The sequence below is a fragment of the Lepisma saccharinum genome, chromosome 29 (assembly GCF_977018435.1).
Source record: "Lepisma saccharinum chromosome 29, izLepSacc3.1, whole genome shotgun sequence".
NCBI lineage: Eukaryota > Metazoa > Arthropoda > Insecta > Zygentoma > Lepismatidae > Lepisma > Lepisma saccharinum.
Window position 1 is genome coordinate 416,262 of NC_139257.1, and position 26,188 is coordinate 442,449.

Below are 26,188 nucleotides of genomic sequence, written 5' to 3' on the forward strand. Positions count from 1 at the left end.
GGAATACCTTATTCAAGTAAATGTAATGTATTCTCGAAGTGACTGTAGGTATATTGTAAATCTTGCGCAATTGTTGGGAATTATATTCTTGGGGGTGCATGTGTATGATTCTTAAGCAATTGTTTTGGATAGTTTCAAGTTTCTTCAGATGAGTTATGTTACCGCCAAAAATAAGACTAACACCATACTCGAATACGGGACGAATAAATGAAAGGTAGAAATGTCTACTCAGATTTCTATTGAGATATTTACGAATTTTTCGAAATATGTAAATATGGTGATAGATTCTACGAATATAGTTATTTATTTGATAATTAAAATTTAGCTGAGGGTCGATAATGATTCCGAGATATATTAAATGATTGCTCAAAGGTACTCTGGCGTCATTAAGGGTAATATCTATCGTGTTAGCCGGGATTCGCTTACCGGTGTGAAGCACCATAGCCTTCGTCTTTGCAACGTTAAGCTTCAGGTTGTTGACGTTTTACCAATTTAGTACTTTGGGGGAATGAGTTTTTCATTTTCTCATTTACATCCTGTACGTTTCTCCAACATGGACGAGCAGGCAGTCATCTGCGTACAGAGTAATCGATAAATCTGAATTTATTAGTGTGATATCGTCAATAAATAAGTTGAATAATTTTGGGCCAAGTATAGAGCCTTGTGGAATGCCTGCAGACACTGACTGCTAGGTGGAAAGTGAACATCCTACTTTCGTTGAGATTTTTCTATTCGTGAGAAAACTTTCCATCCAGAGAATTGTTTTGCTATTGAAACCAAATCTGTTCTTTAATTTTTCTATTAGCAACTTGAGATCAACGGTATCGAATGCTTTGCATACGTCCAGGGAAATTAATCCAACTAGGGAATTGCTTTTCTTGTCCAGTGTCTCGCGCCATTCATTAATTAAACTAAGTAATAATAATTCCGAGGATACATCCTTCCTGAATCCATACTGTCGATCAGACATCAGATTGTTGGCTTCCAGGAAAGTTGTCAGTTGCTTCTCTATTACTTTTTCCATAACTCGGCTTAATGTTGGAGTTAAGGAAATCGGCCTGTAGTTACACGCTAGAGTAGGAGATCCAGATTTGTGAATTGGAGTTATTATAGAGTGCTTCCAGCTCGTTGGAAATTGGCCACGTTTGAAGGACGTGTTTATTATGTCGGCGAGGGGCTCCGCTATAAGTGGGGCCAACACCACCAGAACGCTGTTGGGAATGCCGTCCGAACCTTCTGCCATTTTTACGTTTAATTTATTAAGAATTACCAAAACTTCATCGACCGTAATAGATTTTAATGTGAACTCTTCAATTTGTTGGACAACAGCTGAATTGGGGTCTTTTCTTAGAATATTTATGTTCGAATTGCGAGGATTAACGTTTGCCGATGCTTTGCATATATTAGAAAAATGAATATTTAAATAATGAGCTATGTCGGACGGGCTCGTTAGGAGGACATTGTCGACTAGTAAATGATTAATTGTAGTTTTTGATTCTCTACCCGTGACCTCATTGATAACCTTCCATTTGCAGTTGTTATTGCTAGTGGTCTGGTTCGCCATATCTCTGTAGTAATTTACTTTTGCCTGCCTAGTAATTGTTGTGCAATGATTTCAAAAAAATTTGTATTGCTCCCACGTATAGTCACAAGAAGGATCCACCGCTTTCTTGAACAAGCGGTTATTCTGTGAAATCAATTTAATAATTTGAGGGGTGATCCAGGGCTTCCTGCTTTCTCTCACCCTGAGAGTTTTCAAGGGAGGAAATTCGCCGAGTGCAGTCGAAATGAGAGACTGCAGATGACTGACCTTGTCGTCCACGGTTAAGTCGGGAGATGTACTTGCGTAGAACGGAAGAGAAGACGCGAAGGTGAAAAAATTAGGTTCGTATATTTTATGAATTTTGCGGGTAGTAATTAGCTTCCTTGGCGTGCGCGTTATATATATATACTGCTTGTTAAATAACATTGTGTTTCTGTTTCTTTCATCCTCATAGTCATGAATGATTCAAGAGAGAAATATATTGTGCTGACATGGGAAACATGCAATAAAAATGCATGATCAATGGTCAAGGTCAAAAGCAAGGAAAAAAAATAAACAGTGAGAGTAATGCAAGCTTCCAGCCTTGTGATTTGCACAGAATTGGAAAGAAAATATGATTGATCTTGCTCATGGATAGGGTGAGAGATGGAAGGCTTCTGTTGCTAAACCTTCTATTTTAAGAAAGCAAGAGAATTAGTTGGTTAATACCGAGCTATTAGGAACTGGCATCCTTGAAACTTTATGCTACAAGCCTCGCCCTCTACACGTTTATTTCCGACACAATCCTCGCTCTCGTTATGCTTTTTACAGATAACATCAAAAGCCATGACGGGCCCTTCAATTCACAACATGAACACCCATGTTTCTTTTTACATCGCAATGATGAGGTTACTCAGTACCATATAGGATTTGGCAAGTCTCAGAGCTCCAGGAAATATAAACTCCTGTAGGATTTTCCGTGTAGCAGTGAGACACGCTAGCAGTGCAAATTGAACTGCACATAATTTAGATTTTATTGAAAAGTAAGCAGAAGCCGTGTTGGAAGCAGTTTGAAGACTGGAACGGCTATGCAAGAACACTTATAATATAAACATTTCAGTATAATATTTCGAGAATTGCTTTTCGATAATGTTATATACTAAATATAATCAATTGTTAGACAAAACACAAAATTTTGAAATGAGAATTATGGCTTTCCTTTTTTAGGTACTAGAGAAACTATTGTAACACTCTTCGTAAAGCTGTATATACTATTTCCAACTTTTCGTTCTTTTTGAGCCTGAAATTGTGGTGAAATCTCTTTTCTGTTCTTTTTCATTGTTCCTACAATAGTTAGTCCAGTTTTTAACAGTACATCTACAAATTCTATGGAAGTGTACCAGTTATCACTAGTTACATTTCTGTTGGTATCAAAATTAGTTTTACACAGTCTTACTACAGCCTGCCTAGGTATAGAAAGATTTTTCTTGTTTTTACATAACTCTAGCCCATCTGTTCCTTTATCGCAATAGAGATAAGTATTGTAAATGTAATGTGTTCTGATTATTAGTTCTAGTTATATTAGCACCAAGCGAATAGCAAGCTTAAGAATTGACATTAAATTCACTCAGAACTTGCAAAATTGCTTTCAGGGTTGACAAATCTCATACAATTCAGAAGTACTGCAAATCTAGCTGATGACATGGATTACTAGAAATATGTCCTGCTCCGTCTGTTGCAAAAATAGATCGAAAGTGTTTGTTGTTCTATATAAAATTACACTGTAAATGAGGAGGCCAAGGAAGCTTTTCAGTTCTGTAAGGGTACAAGATTTGAGCACAACTCTATAAGAATTAACGTATTTCTTTCTCACATTTTCAATTATGTTTTTGTTTGTCCATTTTAGCACGTTCTCCAGCATAGTGTCTGTGATAATGTAGTCCCATGCATCAACTGGATCTACTTAGTTTCTTCTTCGTAGTTCGGGATGAAACAAAATAATTTTAATTTTATTATATTCCGGGACTCTGGTATGTTTCGTAGTCTCAACTGAAGATCTCTTAAATCTATTTTGTATCATAAAAATATTTGTCACTTACGGTATCAGGTCCACTGCTTTGGTTGTCTTCATCACAGTCAACTGACACATATGAATCGGTATTATGATTGCTTTTGAATATATTCTTCGTCCTCTGTATTGGAAAAATTCAATATCTGACACATCACTTGAAATCTCGGCAAGCATATTTGCAAGTTTCTGTTCGAAGTTCGGATCACGAAAGAAGAGGTCGCATTGCCTGATATATTCCACATTTTTTTATTTAACTCACAGTACAGACACAAACACAGTCGTCACGTTCGCCAAAACCGACGCAGTGAGAGGGGTCTTCATATTGTAAAGCGGGTTCATCTGCTTGCTATTAAAACATAAATGCCGAACCTTACAGGACACCCCCCAGGAAGCCTTGAACTGTTCTTGCTGAAACTAAGTGACACTGCTGTGAAGTAAGTCGCTCGGTAGTTTTTAGTATTCAGTTACCAAGTCCGTGGTAGCCATTCTAGGTATTTGAGTCGATATTTCACTGGAAATAATGTGTTTTCCATTGCTGAAAGGAAAGCAAGCTTCCAGTTTTGTATGAATAAGCTATTTCGTCCACTCCTGTTGGGCCACCCAGCAAAAAGTTGAAAACAATTTCTTGAAGAAAAAAAAAACTGTTTCTTGTCAGATTGCTACCAAGCGTACGTACATGAAGAATATGCATGAGTTGATTTATTTATTTCTTCTTCTTCTCTTTTTCTGAAGGCATACGCGCTTCTTATTCAAGAACCGGAATGATCGTGCCTTTCGAATCGAATTTAAGGAGGGGTAGAGAGAGGGAGTACCATGACAAACATCTAATGAAATTTTTAAGATGAGCCCCGAAGAGTTTTGTATGTTCTCCCCTTAGTTAGTGTCTCGTACTTCTGTTTTTCGGTTTCCAATGTGGACAGGTTAGAAACGAGTGTAGTAAATAAAATAGTGAAATAAGAATCCCTTGGGACTAATCCTTAATATATACGTTGATAAGCATATTGTAATTATTATCCTGCTGAAAATGATGTTATGACTGTCTAGGTGTTCTCCGTCGCCATTTCAGCGTTCCAAATGTTTAACTCTATTAATTGTTGAATTTTATTTTAGGTCAGAGAGAACTGTTCTGAATATTCAACGAATTCTTTTTGATTACATTGCAACAATGTTTCATCATTACTTCATACATTTCAACGTTTTCGTAGTCGTCTAAACGTTTGAGGAAACCTTTTTCTTTCTTTGGTTACGAAGATAGGTGGAGAAGAGAGAGAGAGTGGTTGAATAATTTTGAGAACAACTTCTTAATAGGGGGACAGTGTGTTCCTTTTTGGTATAACCACTATGTTGTCGCTGGGAACGAGGCAAGAACAACATTACCACTATGCTATCAGGGTGAATTCTTTACACTCATCAAAATATGTGCTAAAAAAATGCCTCAATCGCACAAGCTATGGCATCCTTGGGTATCTTGTCATCCTCTGTAAGTATCCAAGCAACCACATGTATAAATTATAGTCTCCCACACATAATGCTCCTTCATGTCAAACTTGGCAAGGATAAATAGATTCGCTTCCTCCCCCATAAGGGGGATGGGCAGTGGGAGCTCGTATACCATGAGGGGTTGAATGGACCTAAAAGCAAAATCGGTTAGGATGGAAAAAGTGTGAGTAGACACAGATCAGGATGGGTTTGTATTTGTCCTCTTCGGGATTAACAAGCTTAGAGAGTTAGTTAGTTGGTTGTTTCTCACTGCACTATTTGAATTTTGAATAATCACATGTTAGTTATGAACGCATCGTTGACCTGCTGTCTGATCATATATGTGTTTGGGTTGAGGCTCCGTATGTGCCTGCAATATTTCCTTTTTCCTCAATTTCTTGTCATCTGATTTCTATGTTGAACATTAGAAACGACACATTTCCATTAACAGTATTTCATGTTATGCAAACATTTAAGTCTATATGCCATCGGGGGTGTGATTGCAACAACGTCACCCGACAAAGGCCAGGATCGGTATTGTTACATTTTATTGCTCAAGTCATTTTTTTCTATATGTACAGCTATAGGTAAACATAGTAATTTAAGCCCTCAGAGTCGTAGACTGAAAAAAAGTACACCTGTGTTTACCACCTCGTGTGGGGAGGGGGAACAATTGTAGTTGTTGGTGTAATAAACTTCGAAGCAGACATGCCCCACTTCCTCAATTTCATCAAAACAACCATTATTCATTCTCATCGTTACCATTAACCAAAATAGCTTCGCTTCTTCTTCTTTTTTTTACAATTTTCGTGGTGATCTCCGTACGCACTGGGCATTTGTAGATTAACAAAATAAAATGTCTAAAGTTTGAACACGCCATACAGTGCAAGCTGTTTTTGTGATTGTTCGCCTCGATTATTCAAAGTGTCTCATGTTCGCATATCCAAATACACACAGCTGAAAGGGGTTCATGTCACATTAGTGATTTTAAATTGTATTCTCGGGGCCCATGAACACATTTCCTAACATTGTTGTCTTGTAGTCGATGAGTTGTGCAGGTTCAGCTGTGAAGTCGTTAATAAGACCCAACACAGACAAGTCCCCCAACATTGCTTTTCGACATAGATTTGTTTTTTTTTAACTAGTAAATTGTTATGATTACAGTACACCCATATTAGTATAGAATAACATGGTGCCATTTTCTGTTTCTGTTGCCAACAAAAGCAAATCTACAGACCACAGGTTCGAGAAAAAATACATTTTTTAAAGTAAATTCTCCTGCACGTAACATAGACCACCTAGAGCGATGATATAATATAGATCAAATTAACAAATATAATTCAAAGTTATGTAATAAGATTTTCATTTAGTATTTAATCACCGCAGCAAAAAACAAATTCTCCACTCGCTTCACATCAGAGATTAACTATATTTGGCACACATGCAGAAATAGAAATGTACGCGAGGTGTACTATTGGAAGACTATACAATAAGACACGGCAAGTGAGCAGTGGAGTAAAATTATTTACTTTATTTTTATGTGAACAAAAGTTTTAGTCCATGCATTGATCTGAACCAACTTGTCCAAATAAAGCAAAAGCTCCGGTCCCATCTGGAGACTGCAAAACTGATATATATGTCTATTCAGAAAAAAACATCCATGGACAATACCGTTGCTCCCTCCATGTGTAATGTTTTATTTCCCTTGTTGGCTGAACGCGAAGATGCTCGAGACTGCTTTTCCAAATTATTTTCAGAATCACATCACGATACAATTAAATCACACACAGGCAAAGAAGTTAAATTTAACATTTCTCTCCTTCCCTCGCCATCGTCCAGTGTCCTTCTACATAGCAGGTGAATCGTGACTAGCAAATCGAAATGAGAAAATATCCATTTTGGTCTCCCTCCCTTCTTTGCATGCATGATGCGCTGATATTGAAATAAGCGAAAACACACCGCTAGGCTTTAATAAAAAGAACATCCATTGTACAACTGTATAGGTCGAGGTTCATAAGCCTCGTCCATCTCATGCCAGGGACTGCATATTTTGTGTACAATTTATAGTGGCATCATATTCCTTCACCAGATATCAAACTCGAGAGACTTGCAAGACAGCTCAGGTTATAACTCATTAGTAGATCTGTCTTGTCCATATGACAATGCTTGATGTCAGTGTAATATAATTAAGCCTTGTTTCCATATTAAAACCAATAAGTTGCTGACCAAGGCAGTTTATTAAGATAAAAACACTTAACACGTAACGTTTCGACCCTGTATCAGGGTCTTCCTCAGACGAAGAACTAAACTAAAATGATGAAATATACTACACACAGAAAGATTACATACACATAGCAGGGTCACAAGCCACACAACAACAAATCAAGTTGACAGTCCTTATCTAGGAAGATTTCTCCAAAGGAATTAAACATATCACCTCCTGACAGTTGTTGACTAATGGGTCTACTACACTGACAGGTGATTGGCAGGTCAAGATTAGCAAGAATCTAGAACCACCTGCCTACCACTCCCCCAACCCTCCTGCCTTTTTGGTTATGGATGAATACCTCCTCCTCTGGTCTTCTTCTTTTCTCTTCTTTCTTCCTTCTTCATACTTCTTTTTTCTTCATTCCTTTTCTTCATCCTTTCAACTTTCTCTAACACAGTCTTCCATTCCTTGTTTATCTTGAGTCCTCCATTCCAAGTCATGATGTCTTCTCCTTTCTTTTCTATTTCTTTGGCCTCCTTCCATTTTCTCACTAGTTCTCTCTTCTCTTTTCCTATTCGCCTAGCCGAATCCCATTCAACTTCATGTCCTGTTTCTCTAGTGTGTTTGAATATGGCATTCCTGTCTCTCTTCATCTCACATCATCCATGTGTTGCTTTAACCTGTCTTTAAGTCTCTTCTTCGTTTCCCCTATGTATACACTTTCACATCCTCTGCACTTCACCTCGTAGATAACCCCTTCCTCTTCTTCCTCTCTCTTTACTTCCTTCTTCTTGCTGGCTATACTTAAAATAGTGCGTCCTCCCTTCCTGTAAGTTCTTATACCCACTTTCCTCAGCACTTTGCACATCTTCTCTGTGGCATCGCCCATACTTCTTATACCAAACCATCTCTCTTTTTCTTTTTCTTCCTTCTCTTCCAGTCCTCTCTCTTTTATCTCTTTCCTTCTTCTGTTGATGTTGTGTCTGTCTTTCTTTTCATAGCCATTCTCTTCTAGTTGTTCCCACAGACTATTAATCTTGGTTTCTTCTTCCCCTATCTCTGTGCATATCTTCTTTATTCTGTCTTCCATATTCCTTATAAAATTACGTTTAGTTCCATCACCCACATCACTTCTTTTGTGGCAGAACACTCCTGCCGAACACTTCTTTTGATACCATGTAGCCACAATCCCCATTCCTCTCTTCTTTTTCATCTCAATATCCATGAAATTTAATGTTCCTTCCTGTTCCGTTTCGAGCTCAAGGAATATCCCTGCTTTCTCATCTTCTACATCTTTAACAAGCTTACTCAGCTGTCTTTTTGTTCCCTTCCATATCCCAAAACAATCATCCACATATCTACAAAACAGACTTAACTTATCTCCTCCTTTCACTATCACTTCCTTCTCCCATTCATTCATAACTAATTCCGCCAGCACAGGGCTCAAGCAAAGCCTATATTCAGACCTTCACTAATCTTGATGATTTTACTCCCCACTCTGCTGTAGCCATTGTCCCAAATGGTTTCCAGCGCTTGTACCACTCTCTCACTATCCCATTCTCCTATAATGCTTTTCCCCACTTTCTTCCTCACTATATCCACTACGTGTCCCCTTTTGATGCTCGGGAACATGCTTCTCACGTCTAGGCTAAACATTGTGATTTTATCCCCAGACTCCTTCAGACCTTTTATAAGGTCCACCACCTGCTCACTGTTTTTCACGGCTCTGCTTTCTTGTTCTCTCACTAACACTTCAATTACTTCTGGGGATAAAATCACAATGTTTAGCCTAGACGTGAGAAGCATGTTCCCGAGCATCAAAAGGGGACACGTAGTGGATATAGTGAGGAAGAAAGTGGGGAAAAGCATTATAGGAGAATGGGATAGTGAGAGAGTGGTACAAGCGCTGGAAACCATTTGGGACAATGGCTACAGCAGAGTGGGGAGTAAAATCATCAAGATTAGTGAAGGTCTGAATATAGGCTCTTGCTTGAGCCCTGTGCTGGCGGAATTAGTTATGAATGAATGGGAGAAGGAAGTGATAGTGAAAGGAGGAGATAAGTTAAGTCTGTTTTGTAGATATGTGGATGATTGTTTTGGGATATGGAAGGGAACAAAAAGACAGCTGAGTAAGCTTGTTAAAGATGTAGAAGATGAGAAAGCAGGGATATTCCTTGAGCTCGAAACGGAACAGGAAGGAACATTAAATTTCATGGATATTGAGATGAAAAAGAAGAGAGGAATGGGGATTGTGGCTACATGGTATCAAAAGAAGTGTTCGGCAGGAGTGTTCTGCCACAAAAGAAGTGATGTGGGTGATGGAACTAAACGTAATTTTATAAGGAATATGGAAGACAGAATAAAGAAGATATGCACAGAGATAGGGGAAGAAGAAACCAAGATTAATAGTCTGTGGGAACAACTAGAAGAGAATGGCTATGAAAAGAAAGACAGACACAACATCAACAGAAGAAGGAAAGAGATAAAAGAGAGAGGACTGGAAGAGAAGGAAGAAAAAGAAAAAGAGAGATGGTTTGGTATAAGAAGTATGGGCGATGCCACAGAGAAGATGTGCAAAGTGCTGAGGAAAGTGGGTATAAGAACTTACAGGAAGGGAGGACGCACTATTTTAAGTATAGCCAGCAAGAAGAAGGAAGTAAAGAGAGAGGAAGAAGAGGAAGGGGTTATCTACGAGGTGAAGTGCAGAGGATGTGAAAGTGTATACATAGGGGAAACGAAGAAGAGACTTAAAGACAGGTTAAAGCAACACATGGATGATGTGAGATGAAGAGAGACAGGAATGCCATATTCAAACACACTAGAGAAACAGGACATGAAGTTGAATGGGATTCGGCTAGGCGAATAGGAAAAGAGAAGAGAGAACTAGTGAGAAAATGGAAGGAGGCCAAAGAAATAGAAAAGAAAGGAGAAGACATCATGACTTGGAATGGAGGACTCAAGATAAACAAGGAATGGAAGACTGTGTTAGAGAAAGTTGAAAGGATGAAGAAAAGGAATGAAGAAAAAAGAAGTATGAAGAAGGAAGAAAGAAGAGAAAAGAAGAAGACCAGAGGAGGAGGTATTCATCCATAACCAAAAAGGCAGGAGGGTTGGGGGAGTGGTAGGCAGGTGGTTCTAGATTCTTGCTAATCTTGACCTGCCAATCACCTGTCAGTGTAGTAGACCCATTAGTCAACAACTGTCAGGAGGTGATATGTTTAATTCCTTTGGAGAAATCTTCCTAGATAAGGACTGTCAACTTGATTTGTTGTTGTGTGGCTTGTGACCCTGCTATGTGTATGTAATCTTTCTGTGTGTAGTATATTTCATCATTTTAGTTTAGTTCTTCGTCTGAGGAAGACCCTGATACAGGGTCGAAACGTTACGTGTTAAGTGTTTTTATCTTAATAAACTGCCTTGGTCAGCAACTTATTGGTTTTGCTGTCAGTGATGAAATTTTTATGCTGTTTAACCTAACAGTATTCGAATCTCTGAGGGGCCAGGGACGGAGCTTTTGCATTCCACATTTACAAACAATAATACATTTGCTAGTGCAATAAATGTCAATGTTTTAAGTTATGCAATAATTTTGACATTATATAAATGTCAATTTGCAAGACTAGATTTATATACACAACCAACTCGCTCTTGATATATTATCTGATGCAACATTGTGAAAGTTTCTCGTATGTTCGCGAAACAGGAAATACACGTCATAGCTTCCGTGAATCGATTTCAAGGTTACTGGGGCACGCAAAATACCGTAAGAATTAAATATTCCATATTCAGGCATCATCATTTTTCTTTCTTCACAAATAGAATAATCGGGCTGAATTTACAGTCTAAAACCACCATGTTCTGGCAGCTAGTATCAAAATCCTGTGGTTATTTTATTATATGTTAGGCGATATTGATAGGATGTTAGTGAAATGGTTGTTGCAAGTTACCTTTTAAACCCAGTACATGTGTAGGAAAAACTGCGTATAAGCTTTCTCACTCTCTCTCTGTCTGTGTGTCTTATTTTCGTCAGGTGGTCGTGTCGATCGCTAGTTGTATGTCACGGCTGAACCCGTACTAGGTAATATTTTTTACATGAGGTAAGTTAGCATACTCTGCTAGGGTGTTTTGTGTGTATATGTTTCAAGCTTCTAGCTGTAGAGCATTAGCTTTAGTCTATTTGCAAAAAGATAAGTTTGGTAGCACTGCTCGTCGAAAGCAGATCAAACAGACTTGGTAGCTGTAGTTTAATTTTCCCAGTCATAAAATATAAAAAACAATTGCTTATACCCTATCTGAAAGGCTTGGTGTGTGTGTCCATGGCTGATGTCGTAGGTTAATTTAGTTTGCAATAGATCTTGTTTGTTGGCCCTTACAAGTGATATAGCTACCTTTCTTCCTTTGAGTCACCTGTAAGGCTATATGTGGGTGGGTGGGTGAGGTTAGTTTAGTTCACGATAGATCACACTTTGAATTTGCTCACTTTTAAACAGTAAAATTAATCAGAAATATTAAGTGTACTTCAAAAAGTAAAATTGTGTGTGTCTCATGTAGAACTAGAAATAAAAAAGTCAAACATTAAGCATGCATGCAGATTAATTAAGCTGTAGGGTCAAAATTGACCCCCCTCTTCCCCCAAATCGCATTACATACATACATACGTGGCGTTACAAAAGCCTGCCTCCCAAGAGGTTTGGTTAGCATGCAATTGAATAGTATGCTAGAAAATACAGAGGAGAGAGAGGGGGGGAGAGATAGGAGAGAAAGAGAGAAGAGGAAGAGGGAGGGGGCATTAACACTGCACCGCCAGTAAGCGTCATTTATTCTTCTTCATCATTTTACTGCATACTTATCATCTTAGAAGGCTACGCTGTCAACTCCTATTTGTAGGTTAGCTTCGTCTGTGAAATATCATATAGCAAAAATGTTTAAAAAACAAAAGGATTGTGAAGCAACTAGTCAGTGTTGCCAACTCCTATTTGTAGGTTAGCGTCGCCTGTAAAATATAACATGGTGAAATTTTCTTGGGGTGGGTTGGCAACACTGCGGCTTACTTAATGTTTGTCAAGCGGCCTGAAAATACTACTTGAAGCAGCAAAATGCATCATCCGCAGCTTGGAGCTGAGAATTCCGGTGGTAGAATACGAAACCAACAACGCTCTCAAGTACAAAGCGGACATTTTGAAAAATCCGCAAGTACACGTTCAAGTTTACACTTAATAGTGCGTGCAGAAACTCGCTCCCGGCAACCATTACGAGTTCGACGTCACGACGCAATTCAACAACATACAGTTCGACATGCCTGATTTCGTCGTAGTGCTCTTTCAGACCAGACGCAATAACGATCAGGAAAAAGATTCCAGCAAGTTCGACGACTGCAAGATCAAAAACATTTATCTGTAGAACGGCAGGAACGAAGTGTTCCTTCGCAAGAATTACAACCTCGACGACGATTCTCTCAAATTGTACGAAGCGTACTCCGCTTACAAAAGAGTGGCCGAGGGAAACGTGGACATGTACTTCACACCCAGCGAATTCAAGATGCACAGACCCATGTTCGTCATCAACACGTCGAAGAGGAAGCAGGTGGTTGTCAACGATTGCACCAACATCAAGATCGTCTGCAATTTCCAGAGTCTTTTGCCCGAGGACACCGTGTGCAGCGTCATCCTGGTCGCCGAGAAGTCCTTCATCCAAGACGTGAAGAACGAAAGGGTCACGGAGCGGGTTTAAAATATCGAAAACAATAAGCCTTCGTCGAGCAAGAATAGTTTTTCTACAACCCATTACAAAATTTTTAATCTAAAACGCCAAGCACTCCAATAGGATGCAGAGTTTTAGGATCAAAACTAACTTGACAAATCGAATTTCTTAAAAAGAAATTGAGGGACGCTTGCTAGTTGAGTAGTTATCATCAACACCTATCCAACAAACCCACAATCATCATCCTAGCTCAATTAGGAGTCGATATACTTAATGTCTTGGAAAACGTCTTAAGAAAATTTTCTTGACAGACCGGAAGTAACATCTTGACAGACCGGAAGTCGACTTTCTTAAAGATTAAGATATTTGTCTTAAGATGTTTTACAATGGGACCTACAACAATGTAACATTTGGTCTAGTGCTCACGGATCTCCCCTAACTCTCGCCTTTGAATTCAGAACAACTCGCATATGTGATGTGGTCAGCACCACGCAACCGGTCATTTTGGTTTGCAAATGTCTATTAGCCAAGAGACACAGCAGACAGAAACAACCCCCTCAGCCTTGAGCTGAATGCATGTTTGACGCTTTGTTGAACAAGCACGAGACTTTCCAAAAAGGTGGATCGGGTTGGACACTTTGCGCTTTGCCTCATACTTTAACTTTGAAGGTAGCACGATACAACACAGGTACATCAATTTGCCTCCGGAAATAGCCAGTAAGAAAGCCATAATCAACATTCAAAATGAGGATAACAGATGCTTTTTGTGGTGCATCATTGCCGATCATCACCCAGTCAATAATGATAAACAACGTTTATACCACTACAACAAACCGGAATACCTCTCAGAATTTAAAAAACTTATGGCTTGCATTAATTACCCTGTAAATCTACGAGACATTAGTACATTTGAGACACAGTACAAAACAGATAAAAACGAAAGTATAGCTCTACACATCTTCGGATTAGACAAAAACGACACCATCTACGTTCTCAGACATAGCAACATTAAAATTAATCATGTCATCAGATTACTCCTGATCGAAGATGATGATAATTATCATTATTGTCTAATTCAGAATCTTCCAAAATTAATAAGAAGTCAAATTACCACAAAGTCCCGTTAGGTTTAAAGAACATCGTAGGAGGGTCCCATTAGGTCGTAGCATGTTACACTGAGGGCCCATCATCGTAGCAGAAGCCTATTAGGTCGTAGAAGATTACACTGAGGGTCCCACACAGGTCGTTTAAAAAAATGGTAGGAAGGTCGTAGCAGGTCGTATGCCTTACAGAAAAAACATCGTAAGAGGAGACAGCCTTATAGGAAAATGTAGTAAGTCATTTCAAAAGTAGGTCAAAGGACGTCGCCAGAACGTAGCGTTCCACCTACTGAGATATATGATATTATGTATAATTATGATATACTTAAACTACGAGGAGAAAGCAGAACAAAGGTGTTTAAATAGCCTGTTGTTGATTACGATCAAGTTAGTTTAGTTTCCTCATGTCGAATGTTGTTAAGCCTCGTTTATGTTTTATGTGCATAATCTACTTTATTTTGTCTATCCATGTTCTCACGTGTACCTAAGCATTCTGTAATCACTCGAAACGTTTCACCTACACTACCATTTCTGCATAGGCTGCACCAACTGACATTTCCATTAAAAATGACGTGGTATAGTTTGTTTACAAAGAGTCGATTTTGACTTTTGGATCACACTATGGCTCAGGTCGTGTTCTTAGATACATAACTTTATCCCTACACAAATCTTAAAGAGTGTCGTTGGCAATTAGTAAATAGCAATATTCAATCTCGGTATGCGTGTTGGGGACAGGGGACAGGTTCGGTAAGTAGATTTGTTTTGATTTTTAATCAATACTCTATTTCCATTGTCTAGTCAAAGAAGGGCTTCCCACATGCCGTAGTGGTAACGTCGTCGCCTTGTAACCAAGGGGTTTTTGGGTTCGATACTGGTGGAGGTACATGGCAGAGTGTTTCAGATCTAACTTTAAGCTGCAGGTCCAGTCCAGCTTACCCTTCCTGTGCACTTAAACCAACAAATAAATCCAATCTCGTCAAAACATGATTTTTGCAAGATCACGATCTCTTTCAGACTAAAAACATACGCAAAGAGTTTTCTTCTCAAACAAGTTCTCGTGAAATGGGAAAAGCGGGTGCTGGGTAAGGAGTCTCGTGTCGTCCATTACCAAAATAGACACAAACGATGCTGTTTGTTTTCAGCTAGTCGTAAGTTGTGATATTTTGATTTACATTATACATCTTTTTTCCTCAATGCCAGGGCCTCCCCGATGACACAGTGGTAGTGTCGTCGCCTTGTAATCAAAGGATCCCATGTTCGATGCCCGGTGGAGGCACACAGTGATTCGGATAAAACTTTAAACTGTATCTCCAGTCCCGTTTAGACTTACTGTGTATTAAGTAGAATTAAAACACTAAAGCAATAAATCAATCAATTAATAAATACTTATTCGGATGAGACGCATGTTTTGTGTGTGCGAGTTAGTCACAAATAGCGTGAAATTCACGCACAATTTTTAACCCACCAGTCCACATGTCCTCCATGGGACGGCAAAGTTTCAAATTTTGTAAAACAATGGTAATTTTATTTCAAACTTGTTGTATCTAATATTGAGCAAATTTGTTCTGTAGAAGTATGCTTCTCCAGCTTGATCTTATCTGTAACAAACGAAGTGTGACTCGTAACCGTTAACATTTTTGAAGATATGTTATAATATTTCTCATGCCTTTTTGCTCAATTTTGCATTGAATCATCCCCATAAAAATCAGTGATTCCATTTCAACCATGTTCTTCTCACATGGCCTCCGTCTGAATAAAGCAAAGTTTCAAATTTCGTAAAAATATCTATCTTGAATTGTTGCGATTTTCTTCCAGTCGATGTAACAAAATTCTTCTCTAATTGTTCTTGTAACATTTTCTGTGCTGAACAATACGAGATACGACTCATAACGCTACAATTAGTAGTTTCCGAGATATTTGATTTCATCCTTTATATGTACAAAGTACTAAATTTCAAAATTCCCGCTGAAAGTAATTCCATATTGGAAAACATGTATATTTTAACACACAATATTTTAAGGTACGTAGTGCAATAGTTTCTTGAAATTTTTTTTAACGTTTTGTTAGTATCGTTATATTTTACTACATATAATTATACTATTATGATTGAAATTTTTAAAATATATACATTTTTGTATGAAATTTCAAAATTTGTGTGTTTACCATGACATCGTCAATGAATTTTGGAAATAATGAATTTGACTAATGGATATTTCAACAGCAGACAAAACATAGTAAATAGAAAAACATTTTCATTGTACGTGTATTTTTCGAAAGTTTAATCTGCAACGGAGCGTCACAAACTTTTCGGTACATATTATTATAATTAATGGAAATGCAATTTTCTAATAAACATACGCAAAATTTTGTTTTAATTTTTTTTATTACCTCATGTTTCTTATTAGTGTTGCGTTGCACCTAATTTGCACCCACCCACCACTAATGTGATAAAATTCTCCCAGAATGTTATTGATTATCTTTACGAGAAAATATTACTTACTTTTAGATATTGATCTGTAATTTTGAAATTTCCTTGTGTTTCTGAATGCTTTATGTTATGTTCCACTGAATGTTTGTGTGTTTAGATAGTCTATTCAACATATTTAAAACGTTAGCCAAAAATTGGACTAAGCTAAAAATGCTCACATATAATAGTACAAAACTGTATTTTTCTCCATGTTTCTTTTGTTATTCTGACAACCACATGGGTGAGTAAGGCAAGGGATACTGTGATAAAATAATGAATTGTTCTATATGTACACTCTGCGAGATGAAATTCGTTACACCCAAACTCGTAGTTTTAAATTGTTAATATTCAAAATGTTTCAAACACTGTTTTAGTTAACATGTATTATTTATTATTACCCAGAGAGTACAATAACATGGATAACGAGACAAGAAGGAAGTTGTACGATTTCTTATCTGAACTTGTGAATGTTATACCAGGAAATATGACAAGATTTCAAGAATATAAATCTATCTTTGACAATGGACGTATGGATTTCCACGATACATATATGCAGGTGAGTACCAAAAAATACACACATTTCTAAATGTACTTAATGCGCAAGTATTACTTCGTATTCTAGGATGAGGGTTTCTATGAGTATCATATAATGAGGTCGTATACAAGAGATATCTGAGAATGATATGGCATAGAATATTATTATCATGCAATGATGATTCTTGTTATCAACAAACATGTTATAAGTTACGTTATTCTGCAACTCCAATTTTGGATGGAGAAAAGTAGTTTTCTAATTGTCATATTATCTCCTTCGATAATTTTATTTCATTATTTAAAGTTTACTCAATTACTCACATTGTTAACTAATTTCTGACTGGAAATATTTCGTGTGTTTTCAAACTTTAGTGACCAGAGATATAGTTGTAAAAAGTAAAGTATAACTTTCTAAAGGGATACTTGTACCCTACCGGTGACAGTGCCATAACATTTACGTGCTCCAAAGTGTTCTAAAAATCATTGTAGATCAACTGACGGAAGTAATCTCGTGAATAACATGTTGAGGTAGAATTTCAAAGGTCTTTAATCTTTGTAGGTTGTTTTAGGTATTCCATGTTCATTTGTGTGGTTTTGTTTCTTCTGTAATGTAGTCAAATATCCTGGTTTATCATAATATTCTTGTCTTGAAACATCATAATAAAAAAAAATCATGTCATGGATTAATGTATTAAATAGCATGGCAAGTACACTGATCATATTTTCTTCATTTGCTGAATATAGAATTCTATCTTGAAATTATTTACACATTAATTTCTTCACGTACACATTTCCAAGATCCCAATCCTTGGAAAGGAAACATACTTGTATGCCAAATAATGCTAAATTAGAGACCTATTTAATTCGGTGGTCCCCTTAGTAAGGTTCACTGAACTTTGCTAATCAGTAACATAAGAATGTATACTGGTTACTAGTCTGTCGAAACGTACATAAATAATGTGTCTTTGATTTGTCTTTTTCAATAACATCGCCATACTCCAAATTCTAATCTACACATTCATATATGCAGCATCAATATTTTCACTGTCACATTTCAAAATCATTAGCCCTAATATATTAGTATCTTTCCACAAGATCAATTACAAATTACATTTGAACACATTAATCTCACAAACAGTATGTAACTTACACAGTCTACAAAGGTAACAACAACTATAATAGGTCATCCAAAAGCTGAAATGCCAGTATCAAGTACTCCCGCCAGCACGTACCTGTGTATCAAGTTGACAACAAACATTTTCGATTTTCATCAGTTTTGATGTTCATGTTCGCCTTCAATCATAATGAAGGTATGGTAAGTTTGGATAAATGTGCCATACAATAGGAACACATCATAGATACAATGAAACTAAATGTGCATCGAAGAACTGTAAAAAAGCTATCCATGGAAAAAAGTGCAAAAACACTGTACAGAAAAGGAGAACGAAAACTTCACAAAATACTTATGTGCAATAACTGCGGTTACACAGGGAGTCATTAAGAACGATACCAGACTACTTTTACGTCGCTGTACAGGGCAATTAATGGATCTTCAGCTCGTTGTTGCATAAGAATAAAATGTTACAGAGCAACATAAAAGAGATGTAATAGAAAGAACTAACTTTTATCCAGCAAAGATCACTACAATTTGATTAAAATGTCTGTCCTTACAAAGAAATTAATGCAAGAAAATATATTGATCATTTATATCAGTGGCACGGTACCGTGTTTCATTTGGGGTATACCAAATCCGAATTATACATATGTGTCGAGAGAAGGGAGCATTTCATTTCAGAATGGCAAACACGAGTTCCTGTTTATTAGTAGATAACATGGATGAGTTTTTGTTATTTATTTAGAATGTTGTGGTTATTTTCAAGATTTTTGAGCAAGTTTAAATATATATATATATATATTCTGGTCAGATTAAACTCTAGGTCTAGGCTAGTAGTATACGCTAGTAGGTTCCAGAATGTCAGAGGTGAGGTGGACATGCCAAAGCCTATTACGCCTTTCTTTTTACAGTTTTTTGTGTGTGTGCGTGTGTGCATGTGCCTGGAACGAAAATTTGACCTGGACCGCCAGTGGTGAGGTCGTACGAGCCGAAGCTTTTATTAGCAATTTTTGAGCATGCGTGTACGTGAGCCTCGATGCCTTTCATGAGCCTCCGAATTTTATACCCTGCCGGACCCGGCACTACCTTCCTGTTAGTGCAAGAATTTCACGTGCCTTCGTGGTTGTTTTCCTGTTAGAGTAAAGGTGGTCGCATACTTTCATGGCGGTTTCAAAAAGCAAAAAGTGAGAAAATAAAATTCAAGTTTTTCTCTAGCGAGGCCCAGAAGCCCATCCTGCTCATTTCTTGCATTCTTAACCGAGAAAACGAAAATCGAGGATCATGCACGGAAGTAAAGTATTTTAGTGCTGTTTGCTTCGCAAGAAACGCTTTACTGTGTTAGTCATAACCTAAATTTGCCTTGTGAGGCGAGCCTGCACTCTTCAATCATATGTATCGGTCGCTAATTGCACCAGCCAGGCCTTTCTTAAAGCAAAGGGAAAAAAAATAGCTTGACCAGTAAAAAGGAAGTAATGCACTATAACATACCGACCAACGTGTTCGGATACAACAGAAGGAAAACCGGCTCCTTGCTTCCTAAGTACTTCAAGATATCAAGCGAGGAGTTCGTCAAAGCACGATACATGCTCGACAAGGTTTTGCTCACTTTTCGAACAGACCTGCTGGCCGCCACAGTTATCCATTTGAACGGCATCGTGAAGCAGTTCGAAGAGAACACTGGCAAGATCTTCTTTATGATCAACAACAACCGAACGGTGGCGGAAGTATCAGGATCGTAAACTTGCATCCCCTGAGCGGCGTTGCGATCAGGTTGCATCACGGGAAGAGCCTGTTCAGGATCAAGCAAGACAACATGTCAAGAAACAGCAATATGAGGCCATGGATGTTTCCAATGTAAAAAAATTGGAGGTCTCTGGACTAATGATAGTCTACATTACGAATAAGGATATTAAATTAAGCACCTTGAATGTTCTGAGCCTGTACCGGCCTGGGGTATTTCAGTTTAGAGTTAATGAGATAGTTAGTATAAATTAGATGTAGTAGCTGTCCAGGAAGTTAGGTTGCCAGGAGAAGGGAATTGTAAAACTAAAAATTATACTTTTTTCTATGGTGGTACTGAAAATAATAATTTTAGAACAGGCTTTTTTATAAATAATAGAAATATCCGGCTCTTAAAATAGTAGAATTTTTTAATGATAGGATAGGGTAGGTGGTGTAAAATTATTTTCATAAATATACATGCACCAACGGAAGATACAGAAGATAATACTAAACATGATTTTTATGCAGAGTTAGAACAGGTTTTGATAAGTTTTCTCAGTATGATATGAAAATTCTCTTATAAATATACCTGGTCTTCTCCTTATTGTAAAACTCATAATCAGATTATGTTCCCATTGATAAGAGAAGGCAAACTAGTGCAATTGACGTTCGTACACATAAAGGTGCTGACTGTGCCAGTGACCATTATTTAGTAATTGCTAAATTAAGAGAATGACTCGCAGTGATAAATCATAAGCAACAAACTCTAAAAGTTCAAACATTTAATAGAGAAAAATTTTCTGATGAAAGAATTAAGAACGATTACCAAATTAAACTGTCAAATAGATTTGATCTTTTGCAGGATTTGATATAAAGGTGTAAATGAATTTCGAAAGGGGTGGCAACCTAAAGTAAACTTCATAAAAGATAAAGACGGTGATTTTCTAGCTGACCCAAGCGATATTCTGAATAGTCGGAAGAACTACTTTAATGACCTTTTAAATGTTCACGTAAGAAATATATCAGAAGTAAATGAAGTGCACACAGCAGAACCATTAGTTCTAGAACCTAACTTGACTGAAGTTAAAGATGCTAGTAAAAGGCAGATCGTAACAGATCAACTACAGATCAAATTTTTCAAATTAGACACACACCTGAAAAAAGATTGGAATATAATCAAAATGTCCATCAGCTATTCATTGATTTCAAAAAAGCATATGATTCGGTCAAAAGATATGAATTATATAATATATTAGTCGAGTTTGGAATACCTAAGAAGCTTGTTAGTATGATAAAAGTATGCACCAGCGAAACAGAAAGTAAAATTTGTGTGGGTATTAATGTGTCACTCAAATTTACAATTAAGATGAGTTAAAACAGGGAGATGCACTATCTCCATTGCTCTTTAATTTTGCCTTAGAGTATGCTGTTAAGAAGGTAAAATAAACTAAGGAGGGACTAAAATTAAACGGTGTAACTCAGTTGTTAGAATATGCAGATGATGTAGACTTATTAGGGGATGATATGAATGCAATTAAGAATAATGCTAAAATATTTTTCGAAGCAGCTAAAGAAATAGTTCTCGAAGTTAGCAAATATAAAACTGAATATATGCTTACAGGCCGAAGCCAAGTGTTAGGTAATAATGAAAATCTAATTATTGATGACAACTCGCTTAAACCAGTTTCCAAATTCAAATACTTAGAAGTAATATTAACAAATGAAAATTATATTAAAGAGGAAATAAAAAGTATGTTTAATTCAGGAAAATCTTGCTACTTTTCTATTCATAAACTTTTGTCTTCACGTTTAATATCTAAGAAACTAAAAGTTAAAATATACAAAACAGTAATTTTGCTTTTAGTATTATATCGGTGTGAAACGTGGTCTCTTACATTGAAAGAAGAACACAAATTGAGAGTATTTGAAAATAAGAACCTTAAGAAAATATTTGGACCTAAAAGGGATGAGGAGACAGGTCAGTGGAGAAGATTACATAATTTTGAACTACATAAATGTTATTCATGTCCAGATATTATTAAAATAATTAAATCAAGAAGACTTGTTTGGGCAGGCCATGTGGGTCGGTTGGGGGAAGAAAGAGGAGTTTACGGGATTCTTCTTTGGAAACCTAATGGTAAGAGACTTGTAGGAAGGCCAAGCAAAAGATGGAGGGACAACGTTGAGATGGGTCTACAGGTAAACTTTAGGGATGGAAAACAGTACATACATCTCGCTCAGGATAGGGACAGATGGAAGGCATGTGTTGCTGCATGTGTTGTTTAAGAAGGCTAGAGAGTTAGTAAGTTAGTTTTAATTTCAAACGTATTTATTCCTAAATCATACGAATCTCTTCAGTGACTTTACAAAGAATGCAATTTGTTATCTTGTAATTGTTTCCTTTCCACCGTCGTCTATTCTATTTCTTATTCTTGAGTTCATCGTACACATTCAACTTGTTGTTATGTCGGAGACCGTATGCCTTGAAGCATCCTATACTTTTTAAACTACACATCCAATTGCCCCTCCTAAGTATAATTCAGGTTTGAGAACTTCTTTTTTGTTACAACTCACAATTTAATGTTATGTAGCATGTTTTAGAAGGGTGTTGAAGTGGTCTGAACCAAGCGCGGCTTAAGGGCCGGGCCACTGTCCGGGGCGCCGCTTTCCTCAAGGGGCGTCAAACCGGGGTGTCCTTTTTTAGTAGCGCCCAAATATTGATATTTGAATATATAACCCAGCCTATTTATTTTAAGAAGAATTGTTACAAACCAGATATTTCATATTTGCAACAAAATTAACGAGATGGAAGAAAGGAGTTTAAAAAGAATAATAGATGACAGCATGAAGTGATAGATTATCAATAAATTATTATAGGGTAAGAATCGATTTAGTGAAAGTAAAACTATCATAAAAAGATGTAGAGAAGAAAAAACAATGCATAAATAATCAGTAATAAATGGAAATGAAAATAAAAGTGGTTTTCATCATTCATGAAGTTGAAGCCAAGTTGCGCATGCCTGTACGTGAGGCTTGAAGCCTTTCATGATCCTCCTAATTTTATAAACTGCCGGACCCGGCACTACCTTCCTGTTAGTGCAAGAATTTTACGTGCCTTCGTGGTTGTTTTCCTGTTAGAGTAAAGGTGGTCACATACTTTCATGGCCGATTCAACAATGCAAAAAGTGAGAAAATAAAATTCAAGTTTTTCTCTAGCGAGACCCAGGAGCTCTTTTCGCCATTCGTCTCTTTTCTTGCATTTTTAACCGAGAAAACGAAAACTGAGGAGCATGCACGGATGTAAAGGATTATAGTGCTGTTTGCTTCGCAAGAAACGCTTTACTATGTTAGTCATAACCTAAATTTGCCTTTTGAGGCGAACCGTCACTCTTCAACCATAATAATCGGTCGCTAATTGCACCAGCGAGGACTTTCTTAAAGCAAAGGAAAAAAATAAAATAGCCTGACCTGTGAAAAAGAAAGAATGCACTATAACTTGTCGACCAACGTGTTCGGATACAAAAGAAAGGAAAACCGGCGTCTTGCTTCTCAGGTACGTCAAGATATCAAGCGAGGAGTTCGTCAAAGCACGAAACATGCTCGTAAAGACTTTGCTCGCTTATAGAACAGACCAGCTGGCCGCCACGGTCGCCCACTTGAACGGCTTCGTGAAGCAGTTCGAAGAGAACACTGGCAAGATCTTCTATATCTTCACCAACAACCGTATCTTCTACGAACTCCCACTCGGTGGCGGAAGTATCCGGATCGTGGACGTGCATCCCCTGAGCGGCGTTGCGATCAGGTTGCATCACGGGAAGAGCCTGTTCATGATCAAACATAACAACATGAAAGACGGTGTCTCGTACTACAATCATTCCGTCGGGGATCGTCTGTACGCAGAATCTACCGTAACGAGTATGGAGCATCCGATACCGCTTTTCTTGGAGCTGGTGATATCCTATCCCATCCCGAGCGTCAGTCATGGGTCCTAGGTAAGTCGTTGAACGTAAATAAGTAAGCAAGAACAAAAGGAAGGAATGAAAGAAGGAAAGAAAACTAGCAAGATAATAGTTCGAGCTCCATCTTTGCTTCATTCTCCTTCCTCTGTCATCTATAAGCTTCAAAGAACGCTGCTTCCATCGCCATGAGGGCGGCTATCGTGAACGAACTACACAAACCTCCTCGCAAAAAGTATCCTCGACTGCCCGTGGTCACCAAAGGGATAGATGACCTGTGACAATCCGACCTAGTGAAGATGAGCACGGGAAACTTCAAGGGTCTTCACAAGATCAACAAAGGTTTCAGGTACCTGCTCACTGTCGAGGACACTTTCAGCAAGTAGGCTTGGACGGTGCCTGTCAAGGACAAGACGGGGATGGAGGTGGGAAAAGCTTTCGCATCCGTCTCGGCGTAGGCACCTCCGAGAAAATATCGCTTCGTTTCCTTCAGACAGACAGCAAGGAACTTTACAACTCTGCCTTCCAGAAGGTGATAAAGGATAACGGAATCCTGCACTATTCCATCTACAGCAAGCTGATGGCGAGCACCGTGGAGCGCTTCAATAGGACCCTCAAGAATCTTACGTGGAAGCGGTTCAATCTCCGCGGGAACTACAAGTGGGCGGACCTGATGCCAGAACTGCTGAACGAACACAACAGCCGTCGCCACACGACGATCGGAATGAAACCGTCGGAGGTGACCAAGCAAGACGAGGAGCACTTACTCTCCGACGTGTACTGGAAGCAAAACCAGAGCAGCGGTTGCAAGAGTGCCACGCATAAAATAGGAGACAAGGTGAGGGTAATCAAGTTCAAGCGACCGGGTGTGTCCGACAAAAGCTTCACCAGGAACTGGTCCACAGAAATTTTCACCCTAACCAACGTTCTCCTGCCATCCTCCCCTCCCTACATATCCACCTACAAAGTGAAGAGCGCCGTGGATGGCGAGGACATAGAGGGGAGATTCTACGAATAGGAAATATCCTCCACCCAATTTCCGAACACGTACCTCGTAGAGAAAGTATTGCGACGCAAGAAAGGTACATTTTACGTCAAGTGGCTGGGTCTTCCAGGTTCGCAGAACTCCTGGGTAAATGCCGACAATATCGTATGAGTTGCGACGTAGCCAAGAGGCTTTCCGACGTCGCCGAAGGCGGAAGAAGAAAGAAAACGGCTAGTTACTCCCCGAAAACATTCGATGTCTCATAGTGGGGCCCTCGGGATGTGGCAAAACAACGTTGATGGTGGACAATTTCATCCTAGCTCCGCACTGGTTCGATTGGAAGACCAGGCAACTGTACGTTTTTTCCAAACGTCTCGAGCAACCAAAATACAAGCAACTGATCGAGATCTACCGCGATCTGGGAATATTCACCTTCGCCTCCCAGATGGTGCCTTTGGACGAGAGTCGTGAGAATACGGTGGTCGTCTTCGACGACGTCATACTGGAAAATCAGGGCGAGGTGCGAAATTACTTCACTCGAGACAAGGGCATGGACTGCTTTTACTTGGCTCACACCTTCTCCAAAATCCCCAAGCAGCTGATCATGGACAACGCTAACTTTCTGTCCTTGTTCAGGTGAGAATAATACCAACCTCAAGCATGCGTACGACGAGTTTGTCGGCGGAGACATGTCGTACGAGGCTTTCCGGAAACTCTGCTCGCATTGCTGGAATGACGACGACTACGGCTTCGCAACGATAGACATGACTCGCAAACTGAACCAGGGGAAGTATCGTAACAAGATGAACGAGTTTCTTGTAGCAGGAATGTAATGTAATAGCACTAGGTGAAAAAAAAAGAAAAATGTAGTCTTCTCGATCGCTTAACGTAACCGACTTTTCTGCGGAGCTACTCTATCAGATCTTGAAGGCCGTGTTGGATATAGAAGAAGATGACATCCATAGAATTATCGATATCGGCGATAGTTCGCTGGCGTTCGCCGTATCTTGTCACATGGTCATGAAGGATCACATATTTAAAATCATGTGGAGATGGATCGAGAACACCGAAGATCTTCTGACAATAACGGAAGAGATGGAAGATAGGCTTGATGGATGAAATAACCAGAATGTTAGAAAATTTATAGATTCTTAGTACGAGATAAACAGCGAAAGAGATTGGATTATCAACAATATCATTTCGTTGACAGCTTTGTATTCTTTCTTCCGTCGAAATAAAATAATAAAATTGTAAAAAAAACTGTTAGCCCGAAACTTTATTTAGCATTGTCCAAAAGGAAAGCCAAGAAAATATCAAGTTGACGGAATA

The 26,188-nt window shown here is 38.3% G+C and overlaps 1 protein-coding gene across 1 annotated transcript in view; it reads left to right on the plus strand.

The window, feature by feature from the left end:
* LOC145981153 (uncharacterized) overlaps positions 1–26,188 on the plus strand; it is a 479,000-nt gene that overhangs the window by 158,467 nt on the left and 294,345 nt on the right. The window contains exon 3 of the mRNA XM_083114280.1: positions 16,951–17,104. Coding sequence (XP_082970406.1) covers positions 16,951–17,104 — 154 coding nt within the window. The remainder of the gene's footprint in view (positions 1–16,950; positions 17,105–26,188) is intronic.